The sequence below is a fragment of the Anolis sagrei genome, chromosome 10, assembly GCF_037176765.1.
Source record: "Anolis sagrei isolate rAnoSag1 chromosome 10, rAnoSag1.mat, whole genome shotgun sequence".
NCBI classification, from domain to species: domain Eukaryota; kingdom Metazoa; phylum Chordata; class Lepidosauria; order Squamata; family Dactyloidae; genus Anolis; species Anolis sagrei.
Genome location: NC_090030.1, coordinates 10,397,932 through 10,418,530, shown reverse-complemented (window position 1 = coordinate 10,418,530; position 20,599 = coordinate 10,397,932). Strand labels below are relative to the sequence as shown.

Genomic DNA, 20,599 nt, shown 5'->3' with positions numbered 1-20,599 from the left:
TTTTCTTGCAGAACTATTATCTCTGCACAAAGCATTTCCAGATAGAGATTTGGAGATTTGCATATAGCATTTTGGGAGTTGTAGTCCAAAAAACGTCTCCAAGTATGGGTTGGAAGTTCCATAGAAACTACAGTGTTGATCACTATCCATAGATTTTGTGCACAGATGTTCTAAATTATGTGAAAACTATTTAGCCTATTTGTCATGCAGATTGGAAACTTGGACGACGGGCTTAAACTTTGGAGAATGATGCTTACTAAGGCATCATTAGACTTCTTTCCATCTTAGTTCCTTTCTCCCCCAGTCATACTTTCCACAAGTTCGCGTAGCAGCTTGCACTATCTGCTTGTAAGCATACAGAAGTGATTGGCACCATCTCTTTGAATTCTAGGAAATTCGTAACATTCACAACGATGAACTGATGGGCATCAGAAGAGAAGAAGAGATGGAAATGTCTGATGATGACACAGAGCCTCCGGAGGCCAAAGAGACAGAAGAGTCGGGTAAGAGAGAAGAGTTGGGAGTTGGTACTGACTGTAAACTGCCTTGGTACTGATTGTATACCGCCCCGAGCGGGTTAAGAGGGACGGTATATAAATGTAGTAAGTAAGTAAAGTAAATAAGTAAGTAAATAAATAAATAAGAGCCAGTGGACACAACATTAAAACTATAGTCAGAGTATTCCAAACAGAGTTTGGATGGATTACTTTTTTCAGTTTATTTATGTATTTATTTATTTACTGTATTTGTATACCGCCCCTCTCAGCCTTCTGGCGACTCGAGGCAGTTTACAAGGCAAAATTCAATGCCACCAAAACACAATTACAATATAAAAACTAACATCAATAAAATCATTAAAACTGTAATAAAACATAATTCAATAAATACTCATTAAAACAATGTCCAATCCATCATGTAGTTGTTCCGTTCTTATGTCCGTTACTCAGTATTTGCAAACGCCTGCTCAAATAGCCATGTCTTGAGTGTTTTCTGAAATGCTAGACGCGAAGAAGCCGATCTAATCTCCATAGGAAGGGCGTTCCATAGCCGAGGGGCCACCACTGAGAAGGCCCTGTCTCTAGTCCCCGCCAGCTGTGCTTGTGATGATGGCGGGACCGAGAACAGGGCCTCTCCAGACGATCTTAAAGTCCTCTTTAAGATCCAGACGATCTTAAAGTTATTGTCAGATTTTCCAACCATCTAACCCTTTGCTTCAAAAAAGTCTTATCTTTCAAATAGTACTTATTTGAGCAGGATTGGCTTACTCATAACGTCCTTTGATAGAACTGAAGATCTCTACAGAACTACCCTTATCAAAGTTCTTTTGCATACTGTTCATAGGCCTGACATTAGCAAATAAATAACGGATCCCCAGTGGCGCAATGGGTTAAACCGATGTGCCAGCAGGACTGAAGACCGAAGGGTCGGAGGTTCGAATCCGGGGAGAGTGCAGAAGAGTTCCCTCTGTCAGCTCCAGCTCTCCAGGCAGGGACATGAGAGAAGCCTCCCAAAAGGATGGTATATCTGGGCATCCTATGGACAATGTCCTTGTGGACGGCCAATTCTCTCACACCAGAAGCGACTTGCAGTTTCTCAAATCACTCCTGACACGAAAAAAAGTAAATAATAGAACATCAGACACATGTAGGAAGAGCTGAACAATTTTGTTGTTGTTGTTTATTTGTTCAGTCACTTCCGAATCTTCGTGACTTCCTGGACCAGCCCATGCCGGAACTCCCTGTCGCCCGTGGCCACCCCCAGTTCCTTTAACGTCAAGCCAGTCCCTTCAAGGATACCATCCATCCACCTTGCCCTTGGTCAGCCCCTCTTCCTTTTTCCTTCCATTTCCCCCCAGCATCATTCTCTTCTCCAAGCTTTCCTGTCTTCTCCTGATGTGGCCAAAGGACTTCATCTTTGTCTCTAATGCCCTTCCCTCCAATGAGCAGTCAGGTTGCTGCGGGGAATACCATTGCCTTAATTACATGGATCTTCGTTACCAGTGTGTCACAGAGTGCAGCCAGGAAATCAGAAGACATTTATTTCTTGGGAGGAGAGCAGTGACCAATCTTGAAAAACTAGTGAAGAGTAGAGACATCACACTGGCAACGAAGATCTGCATAGTTAAAGCAATGGTATTCCCTTTAGTAACCTATGGATGCTATTTGAACATAGATTTAGAGGAATGCATTCTAGAAAAGGAACTAGCATACAAATGAAGGGACGTTGAAGGTGTAGTTTGTTGTAAAGCCCACAGTGAGAATCCATTTGCTTTGCTTTCCTTCTCTTCCCTCCTGGTTCCGTTCCCAGCATTAATTGCGCAAACAGAAGCTCTGAAGGAAGAGAACGACAGCCTGCGGTGCCAGCTGGATGCCTACCGGAATGAGGTGGAGCTTTTAAAGCAAGAGCAGAGTAAAATGGGCCGCGAAGAAGACACAAGCAAAGACCAACAGCTGATGATTCTTCAGCAGGCGATGCAAGGCATGCAACAGGTAGGACTGCTGTGCTAAATACAGTTTGTAGCAAATGTTTTCATAGAGCCAACAAAGGTAAACTCATCTGCTCTTCTGGAAGGAGCAGAAACCACCAAGTATTTGGGTTAAGATAACAATCCCATGATCTGTCCACACCTTCCACAAAACACTTCCTTACCCATTTCAAAGCCTGGATTCTCCCATAAAGCCTGAAATGTTGAAATGGCATCCCATTCTGTTGCCAAGGACATATGATTTCCCAGCCTTACATTGACTGGGAAATCTAGTCAAGTGTAAACGAACCCTTTCTGTGCCATTGCATTGCTGTTGAAATTTGTCCCGTGATGCTGGAAATTCAACTCTTAGATGATGATGATGATGATGATTATTATTATTATTATTATTTCTTGCATTTATATCCCCGCCCTTTTCACCCTCGAAGTGGGTCTCAGGGCGGCCTCACACCAAGCACGATTGGTGCTTTCACATAAACATTGGTTACATCCAAACTGGACTATTGCAATACACTCGACGTGGGGCTGCCCTTGAAGACGGCCCGGAAGTTTGAACTGGTACAACGGGCAGTAGCCAGGTTCCTTACTGGAGTAAACTATAGGGAGCATACAACACCCCTATTAAAACAGCTTCATTGGCTGCCGATAAGTTGCTGAGCCAAATTCAAGGTGCAGGTCATGACCTATAAAGCCCTAAACGGTTCGGGCCCCACCTATCTCCGCGATCGCATCTCCTTCTATGAACCGGCACAAGCTCTAAGATCTTCCGGGGAGGCCCTCCTCTCGGTCCCACTATTGTCTCTAATGCGGTTGGTGGGGATGAGAGAGAGGGCCTTCTCAGTGGTGGCCCCCCATCTCTGGAATGCCCTTCCAAGGGAAATAAGACAGGCCCCATCCCTCCCCTCCTTTCGTAAGAGCTTGAAGACCTGGTGGTTTCAACAAGCCTTTGAAAACGACCAGTTCTGACTCAGACCTACACATTGTCGAATACGGCCTTATTCTTCCTACCAATTACCCAGATCATTTCCTCTAAATCGCCCCTAGAATGAACAGCCACAGACCCGTACCTAATATTGTTGCCTGCCATAGCATTGCACTTAATTTCCGGGCCTCCTAGAATTTTTGGGCTTGCCTTTAAAAATTTTAAATTGCCTTGAACAAGCAGAATTACTTTTAATATATGTGTGTTATGGCGACAATTTTTATGCTATATTTTGTTTTGTTAATCTTATGGTTATGTTGTTTTTTACTTTGTATGTTTTGTGATGTTACCTGGAAACCGCTCTGAGTCCCCTCGGGAAGATAGAGCAGTATATAAATAAAGTTGTATTATTATTATAAACATTCAATAAATACAATTAAAACATTAAACAGTTAACTTAAAACAGTTAATTAAAAAGCAATTAATTAAACATGCCAATTAAAATCCTAATCCAGGAAAGTGAGCTTGTCGTGTCTGAAGCCCCATCCACACAGCTGAATAAGATTCCACATCATCTGCTTTGAACTGGAATATATGGCAGTGTGGCCTCAGATAACCCAGTTCAAAGCAAATCTTGTGGGATGTTCTGCCTTGATGTTCTGGCTTTGTGGGAGGACCTTTTGTCTCAGGAAAGATTTGAGTTTTTCAGGGTTAGGATTTAGCATTACTGCATCCCCACAAGGCAGTGAAAAGATGAGCTAAATCATTGATTCAGTCACACAACTCCGAGGGAAGTTAATACCTTCAATATTAGACAGTCTGTTATGTTGCATTGTTTGGGATTGGGAGGACCAGGCCAAACACTCTCTATTTCTCTCCTTTCTAGCACCTTCTGAAACTGCAAGATGAATGTGAGAGAAGAGAGGCAGAACTGGAGAAAGTAAAAGAGGAAAAAACACAGCTGGACAAATTGCTTGAAAACCTCAAGGAAAAGGTAGGATTTGTTCGCAGGTGATGCCCTTGCAAGCTTCCTTCTCCCATAGTCAAGGAAAGCCTAAGGAGGCATTTTTCTCGCATATGCATTCTATTCATATGATTTAAGAGAGTCTTGGTTTATCTGTCTCTGTCCTGAACAAGGGAGAAATACCTCTCACTCTATTGAGCGCCAGAATTGACTTGGCCAAAAGTCCATTTGTGGGACACTGAAGGGTTGTTAAACAAGCTAAAATTTGACTAAAGGGGTCAAGTAATAGGAATAGCCCTGCCAGGTAGCAACGTATATTGTGAGCAGGAAATTCTCCTAATTTGATTCAATTTATTTTCTTAAGGAAGCACTTCAGTAAAAGTTGTGTTTGGGTTTTGTTTTTGTTTTTTTAGAGTAATCTATGCATGGGGCCGGACTTTAGCACAGCTGGTTAATCATAAGCAGCAATACATCTTAGCAGTTGAAAGGTTAGCAGTTTGAAGCCCAGGATGGGGTGAGAACCCTACCTTAAGCCCCACTTATTGTCCAACTAAGCAGTCTGAAAACAGCTGTGAGCTGTGAGTAGAGAAATTAGGCACCACTTAAGCAGGGAGGTATTTTACAGCACCATATAAGAAATGCCAGAAAATGGCAATCAAAGGAAGGAGGAAGTCTGCGATCAAGGCTCTTTGTCCCTCTGTCCGGAATCAAGCACAACCTCCAGGACGCTGAAGTTGGGAAAAGTGCTGACATAATACCTCTATCTGTTGTCTGTCCTGTCTGTTTAATGGCATTGAATGTTTGCCGTGTATGTGTTCTGCGATCCACTGTGAGTCTCCTTCGGGGTGAGAAGGGCAAAATATAAATGCTGTAAATGATGATGATGATGATGATTATTATTATGAGGATTTAAAGATCGAACTGCAAAGACTGTGGCACAATCCAGTCAAGGTGGTCCCAGCGGTGATCAGCATACTGGGTGCAGTGCCTAAAGACCTTGGCCTGCACTTAAACACAATCGCCACTGACAAAATTACCATCTGCCAGCTGCACAAGGCCACCTTACTGGGATCTGCACGCATTATTCACCGATACATCACACAGTCCTAGACACTTGGGAAGTGTCCGACGTGTGATCCAATTCAACAACCAGTAGAGTGCCTGCTGTGGACTTACCTTGTTGTGTTTAAAATAATAATATAATATAATAATAATAATAATAATAATAATGGACACCATCTGCTGCTCTGCTTTACACATTGTATTGACCTGGCCCTGTAAAGTAATTATTAGTATAACTGTTTCTTTCTCCAACTGAATATAGAAAGAGGCAGTGTCTGCTCTAGAGTGGGGAAAAGATTCTGCTGAGCATCAGGACCATGTGAGTCTTATCTGTTTCTCTCTGAATTCTCTTGAATGGCAATTTTAGATAATATTAGTTTTAAAGTGCTTGATTTATATATTATTCCAGTCACTGTGGGTAGTTATTTGTCTCCCTTTCTTTGACAGAAACTCTTAAGTTTGAGCCTTTAGCAAGGAGATAGCTATCATACAAAAAACCTGTGTTGTGCTAGTGTCTGCTTGTGCAATTAAAATGGAAGCTTTTTGCCTTTGTGGTCCATAGTTCCTACCATACCATACGGGATGTAAATGATGCATGAATTGACTTATTGCTAGGATACATTCTATGTGTCAGAAAGTAATTATCCATCATTGCCTTCAGCCAAACAACCTGTCACCAATCTGCTCAGTGAGCCAGGAAAAAGAGAGCGTGCTCGAGAGAGGACTCGGCAGCAGCCCCATCAAATCAGAGCGGGAAGCCTTATTAGTGGGTAAGGAATACTGGGCCACAATATAGATTCTGCTTTGAGTCCCTTCTGGGCTGCCTTGAGTCCCCTCTGGGGTGAGAAAACGGGATCGAAATATGGTAAATAAATATATAGATAGTTGTCTGAAGAGTCAAGCCTGGAGCTGAGTCCAAGACTTCTTTGGTCAAAGCATAAGACTGCTGCTACGTTACAACCCTCCCCCACCTTTGAGATGTACTAACTTTATCAGTTGAAGTTAAAATGCATCCTTAATACCTGTTGGAATAGGTACAGTTTAAATTAATACTGCGTCTCAAGCCGCATTGTCTTTAGCCATTAGCCTGGAAGCCTAGCTGCAATTTGAAATCAGACCCACAAACTCTGAAGCCTGCCATAGAAAGAATTAAGCACCCAATTTCTTCTCTGGGCCCAGAATAAAAGCCAAGCATGTCACTGAAGGATTGGTATCCCTTTTAAAAATCAAGTTAGCGTTGACATTAAGTTCTCTGTTTCTCATATGCCAGACTCTAGTATAATAATTTGCAGGAACATGGCACCTGAGTGATAATTTACAAGATTGGCTTTAAGCATTTTTCATATAAAGCAGTTCCATCACATAGCAGGGGGGATGTGTTGCTGAAACCCAATCGGATTTTAGTGTGATCAATGCCAGAGGAAACCATTGTGCTAAGCCCATAAAGTTGGGGAGTTGGAGGGGTCATCTACCCCAGCCCCCTGCTACAACTAAAACAGTGCTGGACTCCAATGAAGGAGTTTGGCTTTGTGTTTTAATTAGGGAGATGATAGGTGGAGTTGTGGGATGAATATGTAAAGTTTACAACAGGCGTGGGCAAACTGTTGGGCAAGTGGGCTTATTAACAAAAGACCCTCATAAATGTACAGCAGAGTAACTTCCTAGCAACAGCGTGACCCAGCACCAGTAGCCAAAAGTGATAAAAGAACAAAAACATACAGACCAATGTTATCTCTTCCGTAGGAGGCTTTTCATTATAGCAAAATAATATGGTTGCACTATTTACAAGAACAACAAGGTTTTCATAACACAAATAAAGTTCTTTACACTTCCTTCTTTGCTTTCATGCTAAGCTTTATTCTCATGCTGGTAAACAGCTTTGCTCTCACAGAGCCTCTTCTCACACCGAAGTTACACAGGAGCTTCACACAGTCGCTTTTTACACACAGCTGCCTTCACACATGAAAGCCTTTAACCTGGGGCTTCCTCTCACTAAGGATTCTCACACCAGGCCTGCTCATACTGAGATGTACTAACACTGAGGCCTACCTCACACTAAGACCTTTCTCCCACTGAGGCCTTCTCACATGGAGAGCTTTCTCAGACTGAGGCCTCTCACATGCTGACAAAAAATTGACAAAGCTTCTCACACCAGGTGTACTCATACCAAGACGTACTAACACTGAGGGAGGCCTACCTCACACTAAGGCTTTTCTCCCACTGAGGCCTTCTCACACTGAGGGCTCTCTCAGACTCAGGCCTCTCACATACTGAGACAAATTGACAAAGCTTCTCACACCAGACTTACTCATACTGAGACGTACTAACACTGAGGCCTACCTCACGCTGAGGCCTTGTCACACTGAGGGCTCTCACATACTGAGGCGAACTAACACTGAGGCCTTCTCATACTGAGGCCTACTAACACAGACCTACCTCACACTGAGGCCCTTCTTCCACAGAGATCTCTCACAGACTGAAGGCTCCTAAGCTACAAGCATACCTGCTTATATTGAACTGCAGCTTTTGTTAGGTCATGGCATCCATTTAACCCTTTCGGTGCTTGACTCACATTTTTGTAATTAAAAACACCTAGTTAATATTTAATATTTCTGACACAAACTTCAGCCCTCCAGGTGTTTTGGACTTCAACTCCCACAATTCCTAGCAGCCTACCGGCTGCTAGGAATTGTGGGAGTTGAAGTCCAAAACACCTGGAGGGCTGAAGTTTGCCTATGCTTCTATTAGAGGCATATATGTCTGGCTTCTTGACCTTTTGAGTCGTGGGAGTAAATTTTGAAATGTCTTGTCTCTAGGGATAATCTCAACCTTCCTCCACGTCCACCCTTTTGGAGCAAACATTGAATACATCTGTTCCTACCTTCAGCGCCTTGACAGTAAGGTAGGTTTTGGGCGGGGTCTCTTCAGACTCTATGATTCTATGATCTAATAATAATAATGTGTAGTCTAATCTGTCATACATTTAAATGCATCCCTAAGTGTGGCCTATAACTCTGCCTAATATCTGAGTCCCTGTTGGCCCTCTTGATATCCCATACGTTTGTTTGGCATGGTACTCTTTGCCTTCTTCTCTCTTGTAGATTTGTGCCAGCGAAGTGGAAGCCCTCCTGACGCGGCTCCAGCACACGTTCAAGCAGGAAATGAGTGGGGTGGGAGCGAGCCTGGAAAAAAGGTGGAAGTTCTGCGGCTTTGAGGGACTCAAGGCAACAACGTGAGCTTGAAGCCATAGCACATCTTCCAACGCAAGCTGTTATCCAGCGTGTGCGGACTACAGAGAGAAAAAGGCCGCAGTCTACACAGATGTGCCATTGGCTTGGCTCGCAGTCCTTGAACAGCATCACAATGAAAGTTTGGGGCCAATTTTTAAGGGCTGTATTAATATTCCAGTTGTATTTTGTTTTATTTGCTAGGGTTTTTTTGGAGCAGACACAGCCCTTTTGCAAAGGACAGACTTGGCACATTCTGGAGTCAATCCAAACACTCCTATTGGGATCTTTGATACTTTTTACAAATGCAGTTGGATAAAACACACACACACACTTTCATAGCTTGTTTGTACATGGTTTTCTCAAATTCCCATTAACGCTCAGGACATTTTTATCCTTGAGGGCGGTGATAAAGTAAAAGATTGAGTAACCACACAAGACAGCCAATTTTTTCCTTGCATCTGGCATCACTTGATAATAAAGAAATGTGCTAAATGTTTCAAGGTAAAATGGTTTGTGAATGAGCATACAAACACCAATGGGGGCCATAATCTTTTCATATCAGAACTGAGAAATAATACTACTAATAATAATGTGACCTCACAATCATGGAAAAAACAAACTGAATTGTCAATGTTGTAATCCCAGGTGACAGCAGAATCGACGAGAAGCAACTGGAAAAGCTTATACGATATGAGGATTTAAAGATCGAACTGCAAAGACTCTGGCACAAAACAGTCGAGGTGGTCCCAGTGGTGATTGGCACACTGGGTGCTGTGCCTAAAGACCTTGGTCTGCACTTAAAAACAATTGGCTGCAAAAGGCCACCCTACTGGGATCTGCACGCATTATTCGCCGATACATCACACAGTCCTAGACACTTGGGAAGTGCCCGACGTGTGATCCAATACAACAGCCAGCAGAGTGATCTTGTTTGATGTGTACTCATCCCGTTGTGCATCTAATAATAATAATACTAATAATGCTGATCATGATGATGATGATGATCGGCACACTGGGTGCAGTGCCAAAAGACCTTGGCCTGCACTTAAACAAAATCGGCGCTCACAAAATTACCATCTGCCAGCAGCAAAAGGCCACCCTACTGGGATCTGCACACATTATTTGCCGATACATCACACAGTCCTAGACACTTGGGAAGTGTCCAACGTGTGATCCAATACAACAATCAGCAGAGTGATCTTGTCTGCTGTGGACTTACCTTGTTGTGTATCTAATAATAATAATAATAATAATAATAATAATAATAATAATAATTTATTTATAGACCACACTCTCTCCCCGAGGGGAATCAGGGCGGTTTACAACACAAAAAGGCAAACATACAATGCCCAGACAAATGCAATCTCCCCCCCCTCCCCCCCAAAAAAACAAACAAAAACAATTACAATAATGCAATATAATCAACATAATGACAGTAAACTTATTATGTAAAAAATTGACATCAAAATGAAAAACGAGATACCAATAATTGCATAGGTTACACTAATCACATACTCAACTCTAAGACATCTCAAATGATAAAAGCAATTAAAATAAATGGAAACTGGCTGATTATAGTTGGGTTTTTTCTGTCCCCAGAGTATATTTCCCACCTGTATGAAGGTCTATTTTTATGACCCCGTTCCTTTATGAGTTTCTCCCTCACAATCTGCTCCATCCCTGTCTCATCCTGATTTTAGTATTTTAGTTTTTATTTTGCACATGCTAATTGTTATTATATTGTGTATGATTTTGCTTTATCATGTTTTTTTTTGTACTCCTATGTTGTATGTATTTTACTGTGTTGTTATTGTGTTTTGGTTTTATTTTATTGTAATATGTAAGCCACCCCGAGTCCCCATTGGGGAGATGGTGGCGGAGTATGAAATAAAGTTTATTATTATTATTATTATTATTATTATTATTATTATTATTACTTTTGATATGTACCCAAGTAACCATGAGGTACAAGTAGGTCAGCCAGCATTCCAATTGATCTAGAGCAGGCTTGGGCAAACTTTGCCCCTCCAGGTATTTTGGACTTCAACTCCTAACAGCCTTTGTTGTTCTTGTTCATTTGTTCAGTCGTTTCCAACTCTTCGTGACTTCATGGACCAGCCCACGCCAGAGCTCCCTGTTGGTCATCACCACCCCCAGCTCCTTCAAGATCAATCCAGTCACTTCAAGGATACCATCCATCTTGACCTTGCTCGGCCCCTCTTCCTTTTGCCTTCCATTTTCCCCAGCATCATTGTCTTCTCTAAGTTTCCTTTCTTTTCATAATGTGGCCAAAGTACTTCATCTTGGCTTCTACTATTCTTCCCTCCAATGAGCAGTTGTGCTTTATTTCTTGAAGTATGGGCTGGTTGGATCTTCTGGTGGTCCAAGGCACTCTCAGGACTTTCCTCCAACACCACAGTTCAAAAGAGTCTTATCTGCCTTCACTCAGCCTTCCCTATGGTCCAACTCTCACATCCGTAGGTGACTATAGGGAATACCATGGCTTTGACTAGCCGGATCTTTGTTGCCAGTGTGATGCCTCTTCTCTTCACTATTTTATCGAGATTGGACATTGCTCTCCTCCCAAGAAGGAAACGCCTCCTGATTTCCTGGCTGCAGTCTGCGTCTGCAGTAATCTTTGCACCTAGAAATACAAAGTCTGTCACGGCCTCCACATATTCTCCCTCTATTTCCCAGTTGTCAATTATTCTTGTTGCCATAATCTTGGTTTTTTTTTATGTTTAGCTGCAACCCAGCTTTTGCGCTTTCTTCTTTCACCTTGATTAGAAGGCTCCTCAGCTCCTCCTCGCTTTCAGCCATCAGAGTGGTATCATCTGCATATCTAAGGTTGCTAATGTTTCTTCTAGCAATTTTCACCCCAGCCTTGAGACATCACACTGACAACAAAGATCCGCATAGTCAAAGCAATGGTATTCCCCATAGACACCTACGGATGTGAGAGCTGGACCTTGGGGAAAGCTGAGCGAAGGAAGAGAGATGCTTTTGAGCTGTGGTGCTGGAGGAAAGTTCTGAGAGTGCCTTGGACTGCGAGAAGATCCAACCAGTCCATCCTTCAGGAAATAAAGCCCGGCTGCTCATTGGAGGGAAGGATAGTAGAGGCCAATATGAAGTCCTTTGGCCACATCATGAGAAGAAAGGAAAGCTTAGAGAAGACAATGATGCTGGGGAACATGGAAGGAAAAAGGAAGAGGGGCCGACCAAGAGCAAGATGGATGGATGGCATCCTTGAAGTGACTGGATTGACCTTGAAGGAGCTGGGAGTGGCCACGGCCGACGGAGCTCTGGCGTGGGCTGGTCCATGAAGTCATGAAGAGTCGGAAACGACTGAACGAATGAACAACAACAACAACTCTCCATGTCTTGCTGGAGTCTTCCTTGCAGGATCTTTAGCGTTACCTTACGGGAATGTGAAATAAGGGCCACTGTACGGAAGTTTGAGCTGTCTTTAGCATTTCCCTTTTTTTGGTATGGGGATATAAGTTGATTTTTTTCCAGTCTGACGGCCATTCTTGTGTTTTCCATATTTGCAACAACTTCCATAATTCCTAACAGTGCAGGCATGGGCCAACTTCAGCCTGCCCTCCAGGTGTTTTGGACTTCAACTCCCATAATTTCTAACAGCCTGCCGGCTGTTAGGAATTATGGGAGTTGAAGTCCAAAACACCTGGAGGGCAGGCTGAAGTTGGCCCATGCCTGCACTAAAGGAGCACTGCTGCCTGTATGTAGGCTTGATTCTTGTGCTATGCCAGGGCGCCACCTAGTGCGCAGGCGCAGCCTTGAGACTCCTTAGGAGTGAGTGCCACTTGGTGACGTCAAAAGCAGTCGCCTCTCGGTGCAGAACTTCCGGCGTGGAGATGCCTCCCAAAGGGAAAAGCGGCGGTGGGAAAGGGGGCAAAGGTGAGGCGGGTTGGGATGAATCTCCTGGAACTAGGCTCCAATCTACACTGTCCACCTCCAAACCAGTATGGAAGGGAGTGGATTGGCTAGCCAGGGACCTCATCACACTAGATCTATTTTAAATCCAGCTTCTGCAGAATTCTGGGACTTGTAGTTTAGGGAGGGGCCTTTAAACTGCTCAGTCTCACTAAACTACAAACCCCAGAATTCTGCAGGAGGCAGGAACCGGATTTAAAGTGCTCTAGTGCTGTGTTTCTCAACCTGGGGGTCGGGATCCCTGGGAGGAGGGTCGTGGGGTGTGTTAGGGGGGTTGCCAAAGACCATCAGAAAACAACACTATTTTCTGTTGGTCATGGGGGTTCTGTGTGGGAAGTTTAGCCCAATTTTATTGTTGCTGGGGTTCAGAATGCTCTTTGGTTGTTGGTGAACTATAAATCCCAGCAACTAATTTGCTTTAGGTGTTGTATTGTTGTGTTGTGTTTTGAGGCCTTGGCCTATGTAAGCCGCATCGAGTCCTTCGAGAGATGCTGTTGTTCATTCGTTCAGTCATCTCCAACTCTTCGTGACCTCATGGACCAGCCTACGCCAGAGCTCCCTGTCGGCCGTCACCACCCCCAGCTCCTTCAAGGTCAGTCCAAGGTCAGTCGCTTCAAGGATGTGAGAGCTGGACCTTAGGGAAGGCTGAGCAAAGGAAGATCGATGCTTTTGAACTGTGATGTTGGAGGAAAGTGCTGAGAGTGCCTTGGACTGCGAGAAGATCCAACCAGTCCATCCTCCAGGAAATAAAGCCCGGCTGCTCATTGGAGGGAAGGATACTAGAGACAAAGTTGAAGTCCTTTGGCCACATCATGAGGAGACAGCAAAGCCTAGAGAAGACAATTATGCTGGGGAAAGTGGAAGGCAAAAGGAAGAGGGGCCGACCAAGGGCAAGATGGATGGATGGCATCCTTGAAGTGACTGGACTGACCTTGAAGGAGCTGAGGGTGGTGACGGCCGACAGGGAGCTCTGGCGTGGGCTGGTCCATGAGGTCACGAAGAGTTGGAGACGACTGAACGAATGAACAACAACATCTCCCAAATGTCAAGGTCTATTTTCCCCAAACTCCACCAGTGTTCACATTTGGGCATGTTGAGTATTCGTGCCAAGTTTGGTCCAGATCCATCATTGTTTGAGTCCACAGTGCTCTCTAGATGTAGGTGAACTACAACTCCAAAACTCAAAGTCAATGTCCACCAAACCCATCCAGTACTTTCTGTTGGTAATGGGAGTTCTGTGTGCCAAGTTTGGTTCAATTCCATAATTGGTAGAGTTCAGAATGCTCTTTGATTGTAGGTGAACTCCCAGCAACTTCAGCTATAACTCCCAGCAACTACATCTCCCAAATGTCAATGTCTATTTTCCCCAAACTCCACCAGTGTTCACATTTGGACATATTGAGAATTTGTGCCAAGTTTGGTCCAGATCCATAATTGTTTGAGTCCACAGTTCTCTCTGGATGTAGGTGAACTACAGCTCCAAAACTCAAGGTCAATGCCCATCAAACCTAGTATTTTCAGTTGGTCATGGAAGTTCTGTGTGCCAAGTTTGGTTCAATTCCATCATTGGTAGAGTTCAGAATGCTCTTTGATTGTAGGTGAACGATACATTCCACCAACTACAACTCCAAATGACAAAATCAATCCCTCCCAACCCAACCAGTATTCAAATTTGGGTGTATGAGGTATTTGTGCCAAATTTGATGCAGTGAATGAAAATACATCTTGCATATCTTATGTTTATATTACGATTCAGAACAGTAGCACAATTAGTTATGAAGTAGCAACGACAATTATTTTTATGGTTGGGGGTCACCACAACATGAGGAACTGTATTAAGGGGTCGTGGCATTAGGAAGGTTGAGAACCACTGCTCTAGTGTGATATTTTTCATGTCAGGGGGGACTTGAGAAACTGCAAGTCGCTTCTAGTGTGAAAGAATTGGCCATCTGCAAGGACGTTGCCCAGGTGAAGCCCAGTTGTTTTTGTTTTTATGTTTTACCATCCTTGTGGGAGGCCTCTCTCATGTCCCTGCGTGGGGAGCTGGAGCTGACAGAGGGAGCTCATCTGCACTCTTCCCGGATTCGAACCCGCGACTGGTCAGTCTTCAGTCCTGCCAGCACAAGGGTTTAACCCATTGTTGCAGGAATTGTGTCATGACCAAGGTGTGTTCATGATATACACAGAGCTCAAGACTGATTGCAAAGCCTGAACATCTACTGCCATATAACCCAGTTCAAAGCAGACCTATCTATATAGATTCTATGGCAGTGTGGATGTATCCAAAGCGCGTGAGCGACAGTTATGATATCTTATTGTTGTCTCTGCTCTTCAAAGGGGGATCTTCCTCAAGTGGCGATGCTGCAGAGAAGAAGAGCCAGGGCCCCAAAGGGGGAGGCAGCTCCGTGAAGGTGGGTGCCGTCCTCCTCTTTCCAATTGGAAGCCTTCCCATACATCTTGTTAGTCTACATGGTTAAAAGATCCAATTAAGGGCTTGTATTCCATCACTGTAAGCCTTCAGTTGTCCTACTGCTGAACTATAACTCTACCAGCCTGTATTTGGGAATTAATTACAACCAGAGAACATCTAAACCTCACTACACCTGATCCAGAGGAACGTAATTTATGCAGGCATAAATGGGATTTTGGCCTACATCAATAGGAGTCTAGTGTCTAGATCCAGAGAAGCCATGCTACCCTCTATTCTGCCTTGGTCAGACCACACCTGGAATCACACTGTGTCCAGTTCTGGGCACCACAATTGAGGGGACTCCAAGCTGGAATATGCCCAGAGGAGGGCAACTCAAAGGATCAGTGGTCTGGAGAACAAGTCCTATGAGGAGCAGCTTAAAGAGCTGGGCATGTTTAGCCTGGAGAGAGGATGAGGACCATGTGTAAAGAGGTGAGGGGAAGTCAAAGGGAGGAGGGAGCAGACTTGTTTTCTGCTGCCCTGGAGATTAGGGCGCAATGGAACAATGGTTTCAAACTATAGAAAATGAGATTCCACCTGCACATTACAAAGAACTTCCTAATTGTGAGAGCTGTTCAGCAGTGGAACTCTCTGCCCTGGAGTGTGGTGGAGGCTCCTTCTTTGGAGGTTTTTAAGCAAAGGCTGGATAGCCATCAGTCAGGGGTGCTTTGAGTGCAATTTTCCTGCTTCTTGGCAGAATGGGGTTGGACTGGATGACCAACGAGGTCTCTTCCAACTCTAGGATGCTGTGATTCTATGAACTCTCACACAGAGACAGAGAGCTCAAAATATTGCCGAGCTAAAATGCCTATCATGTCTCCCTACACTATGTAAAATGATTATTGTTCCTGGGTTATAAATGTCACTTCCTAATTGGTTCTAGCATACAGATATGGAAATAGTTTATCAAACTGGAAAAACTTTGCTTTTGTTGAAACTTTCTGCTACAGCACAATTTGGTCTACTTTTTCAATGAACCTATAAAACCCTATACGTATCCGGTCCAGCGTACCTGTCCAAACTATCTCCTTCTACGTCCCACCTCGGAGTTTTAAGATCTTCTGGGGAGGCCCTGCTCTCGTTCTCGCCTCTGTCTCAAACACGTTTGGTGGGGACGAGGGACAGGGCCTTCTCGGTGGTGGCCCTCCGCCTGTGGAATTCTCTTCCCAGGGAAATTAGCTCATCAGCATCCCTCCTCACCTTTAGAAAAAAGGTAAAAAAGTGGATGTGGGACCAGGCCTTTGGGCAATTAGGTTAAAGGGCAATGGATAATGTTTGACTATGGCTTAGAAGTGGATTTGGATAAGTTAAGCAGAGTACTCAGTAGTATATGGCTATAGGCCTGTTTGATCAAGAAAAAATTTGTTTCTAAAATCGATTTGTAATTGGGGTGTTTTTTTGTTTCGATATTTAAAATATTTACAAAACTTTCCAAAAAAATGTTTTGTTATTTACGAAATTTCGTTAATATTTACAAAACATTTTGTAAGTGTGAATGTTGCAGTAATGGTCACCTTGATTAGCATTGAATGGCTTTCATTTCTCCCACCCTGGACATTCCATAGATATTAGATAACTCCATTTGCCTAGTTTCCAACAGACCTCTGAGGATGCCTGCCATAGATGTGGGCAAAATGTCAGGAGAGAATGCTTCTGGAACATGGTCATACATACAGCCCTGAAAACTCACACAACCGGCCTCCGCGCGCCATCCAATCGGCTCCGGCTCCTGCGCCCTCCTCCTCCTCCTCCTCCTCCTAGCACTTCCTGCAACACAGCTGGGAGGAGGAGGAGGAGGAGGGGGGCGCAGGAGCCGGAGCCGATTGGATGGCGCGTGGAGGCCGGTTGTAAGGGTGAGCGCGCGCGCGCCATCCAATCGGCTCCGGCTCCTGCCACGGTGCACTGCTGGGGTGCTTGGGAGCGCCGGATTGGCTCCCAGGCACCAGCAGCACTCAGCAGCCTCCATCCCATTAACGACACGAGCTGAAGCTCGTAAAATATATGGGGTTTGAAAATGTGTTTTGAAATCGCTTCGGATATGGTAAAAATAACGATTTAATAACGAAATAACGAATTAACGAACGAAACCGCACAGGCTAGATAAATAGCCACCAGACTGGTAATAGCTCAATGGACTGTAAGTATACTGTTTTAAAATTTATGTCTTAATGTTTATGTTTTTAACTGTTATAATTGCTGTTTTGTATTTTATGATGCGGCATCGAATTGTTGCCAATTGGAAGCCAGGGGTTGAGAAGGGTGGGGTGAAAATGTTCGAAATAAATAAATAAACATCTCATAGAATCTCAACCAATTCAACATAGTTTGTTTCTGGAGTATAACAACTACTTTCAAAGTAAGTACTTCACAAACAGTAAATAACACATTTGCACCATGGACAGAACATTTTGCAAATTTTGTTACATAGTGCTATTAATAACACAATATGTAAACACCCATAGGCTCCCCATCGTTACACCAGAGGCTCAGTAAAAATGTTTGTTGTTTTTGCACGTCTTCTTTGTGGCAATCTAAAGGTGAGGCATATCCTTTGTGAGAAGCAGAGCCGAGCCTTGGAAGCCATGGAAAAGCTAAAGGCCGGAATGCGCTTCAGCGAAGTCGCCTCCCAATACAGCGAGGACAAAGCCAGGCAAGGGGTATGTATGCACGTGTGTATCTCTGGATTAAAATCAGCGTATGGAAAACCTATGGAGCGCTGATGCGACAGCTGTGGCTTTCCCTTCTTGCTCTTGAGGAGTAGGGGAAAGGGAACAGTTCAGGGGGCATCACATTGCTTTAGCCACAACTATAGCATTATTTATTTGTTTGTTTGTTTTAATTATATTTATGTATTTATTTATTTCTGTTTTAATGTTTGCATATTTGCATATTTTAAACTATATGCTCATGTTTTTATGCTAGGCTGCTTTGGGAGAGATAAAGTGGTGTATAAATACAAATAATAATAATAATAATAATAATAATAATAATAATAATATCTGGGATTTCCGAATTCAGACAGACAGAGTTTTAGAGCACAACACTCCTGACCTCACGATCGTGTTAAAAAACAAATGAATTGTCGATGTTGCAGTACCAAGTGACAGCAGGATTGCAGAGAAACAGCTGGAAAAGCTGACACGATATGAGGATTTAAAGATCGAACTGCAAAGACTCTGGCACAAGCCAGTAAAGCCGGTCCCAGTGGTGATCGGCACACTGGGTGCAGTGCCTAAAGACCTTGGCCTGCACTGTTTATGTTTTGGTTTTATTTCAATGTAATATGTTGTCCAGGCTTGGCCCCATGTAAGCCGTTCTGAGTCCCCATTGGGGAGATGGTGGCGGGGTATAAATAAAGTTCATTATTATTATTATTATTATTATTGTTGTTGTTGTTGTTGTTGTTATATGGCGTAATAAAATTTACTAGTACTAATACTTAGGCTGGATCTACATTGCCATATAATGAACTTCAATGCAGTCAATATGCATTCTGAAACTGCATTATAAGGCAGGGTAGATCCGACCCTATATACCTCATGTTAGCAGCCCTGAGTCCCTGAGGGGAGATAGAGGCAGGGTATAAATAAATTTAATAATAATAATAATAATAATAATAATAATTGCAGTAGGATTATAGAACTAAAAGATTTTGGTGTTCGCGGGCCCGTTTTTGCCTTGCCCATTATAGGAAATCTACCCTCAATCTACCAACATCTATGATCTACTTTCTGCCTATTCCTCCACTGAAAGATATATATCCCCTCATTTTTAGACTGCAAGGATTCAGATCAGTATCTATTCTAAGAGACTGAAATTTGCTTGCTTCCTGAGAGTTTTGCTTTCTCACAAAGACTTCCAAAATAGCATGTCTAACATTTCCTTTTTCGATCTAATTGCTCATATTCTCTGATTTGGGAGCACTTGCCTTATTCAGACCTGGGTTTAATGGTCAGGAGCAATGCCTTGTGCTTGGCAGTGAGGGAATGAACCAAATAAAAATTAAGGTTGGGTCAACATGTTACTCTAGAGAGCTATCAGAGAATATGAGCAATCAGATTGAAAAAGGAAAATGTTAGACATGCTATTTTGGAAGTCTCTTTGGGAAAGCAAAACTCTCCGGAAGCAAGCAGATTTCAGCGTCTTAGAATAGATACCGATCTAAACCCTTGCAGTCTAAAAATGAGGGGATATATATCTTTCAGAGGAGGAATAGGCAGAAAGTAGATCATATATGTTGGTAGATTGAGGGTAGATTTCCTATAATGGGCAAGGCAAAAATGGGCTCGCAACTTCCAAAATATTTTAGTTCTATGATCCTACTACAATTATTATTATTATTATTATTATTATTATTATTATTAACTTTATTAAACCCTGCCTCCATCTCCCCTCAGGGACTCAGGGCAGCTAACATGAAGTATATAGGGTTGGATCTTCCCTGTTTATAATGCAGTTTCAGAATGGATATTGACTGCATTGAAGTTCGTTATATGGCAATGTAGATCCAGCTTAAGTATTAGTACTAGTAAATTTTATTACGCCATATAACAACAACAATAATAATGAACTTTATTTGTACCCTGCCGCCATCTCCCCAATGGGGACTCAGAGCGGCTTACATGGGGCCAAGCCTGGGCAACATATTACATCGAAATAAAACCAAAACATAAACAATGACCAACATCATCAAAATTACCACAAAAAAAACCCAAAAACCCAAACCAAACAAGATTTGATAAGACTTTATTACTTTCTAGTTAGTAAGTTAAGCCTAAGTCTTAACATAATAATTTCAACTGAATGGAATGGGTTTTTGGGGGGAGAGGAATGCAAAAACTGGGAAATAAATAAATGATGGTGCAAAGAGGAAGTGGATGTGCCTGCCTATGTATGGACCCCAGAAGGCTGGGGCAGGCTCTCCGTCTCTGTTTGCAGCTCAAAGAGTCTCTCTATTTCTGTGCTGTCTTTTCAGGGCGACCTGGGCTGGATGGCCAGGGGCTCCATGGTGGGGCCCTTCCAGGAAGCTGCCTTTGCTCTGCCGGTCAGCAGCATGGACAAACCCGTCTACACAGACCCTCCAGTCAAAACCAAGTTTGGCTATCACATCATCATGGTGGAAGGACGGAAATAATAAAACAAAGGTTGCATAAGTGCCAACGAGTCCTTGTCCTTTGAATCGAGCATTGCAGACATTGGAGGTGCTTCTTCCCAAGATGGGAGCGATGCGTTATGGGAGCGCCGTGCGGACCTCAACAAAGCTACACACAGGAGAAACACAACATGATCTGGCACAGTGATGCATTGGATTTGTTTTGAGGGTGCAAAATGGGAATGATGCACTCTTCTATTGGACTACCACTCATCGCAGTCTTTAGCATTGGCTATGCTGGGAATTGCAGTCCAATAATATTTAAAAGGGCATATTTTCCTATTGTTGTTATAGATACGAGGATGAGAGAATGACAATTGCAGCCCAACTTTCTCTGAAGGCCTAATAATAATAATACAT

The 20,599-nt window shown here is 43.3% G+C and overlaps 2 protein-coding genes across 4 annotated transcripts in view; both read left to right on the top strand.

Moving 5' to 3' along the window:
• Positions 1-10,041, top strand: part of ENOX2 (ecto-NOX disulfide-thiol exchanger 2) — a 38,116-nt gene extending 28,075 nt beyond the window's left edge. For all 3 annotated transcript variants that reach the window (XM_060756344.2, XM_067471527.1, XM_067471526.1), the window contains 7 exons: positions 392-503; positions 2,308-2,489; positions 4,294-4,401; positions 5,696-5,752; positions 6,095-6,203; positions 8,250-8,335; positions 8,535-10,041. In XM_060756344.2, the coding sequence (XP_060612327.2) occupies positions 392-503; positions 2,308-2,489; positions 4,294-4,401; positions 5,696-5,752; positions 6,095-6,203; positions 8,250-8,335; positions 8,535-8,669 (789 nt within the window). In that variant the 3' untranslated portion in view covers positions 8,670-10,041. The remainder of the gene's footprint in view (positions 1-391; positions 504-2,307; positions 2,490-4,293; positions 4,402-5,695; positions 5,753-6,094; positions 6,204-8,249; positions 8,336-8,534) is intronic.
• Positions 10,042-12,475: 2,434 nt separating this feature from the next.
• On the top strand, positions 12,476-20,242 carry PIN4 (peptidylprolyl cis/trans isomerase, NIMA-interacting 4). Its single transcript, XM_060756349.2, has 4 exons — positions 12,476-12,581; positions 14,955-15,028; positions 17,625-17,744; positions 20,063-20,242. Exons 1-4 carry the CDS (start codon positions 12,539-12,541, stop codon positions 20,219-20,221), a joined length of 396 nt encoding a protein of 131 aa, XP_060612332.1. The 5' UTR covers positions 12,476-12,538; the 3' UTR covers positions 20,222-20,242.
• The last annotated feature ends 357 nt before the right edge of the window (positions 20,243-20,599 follow it).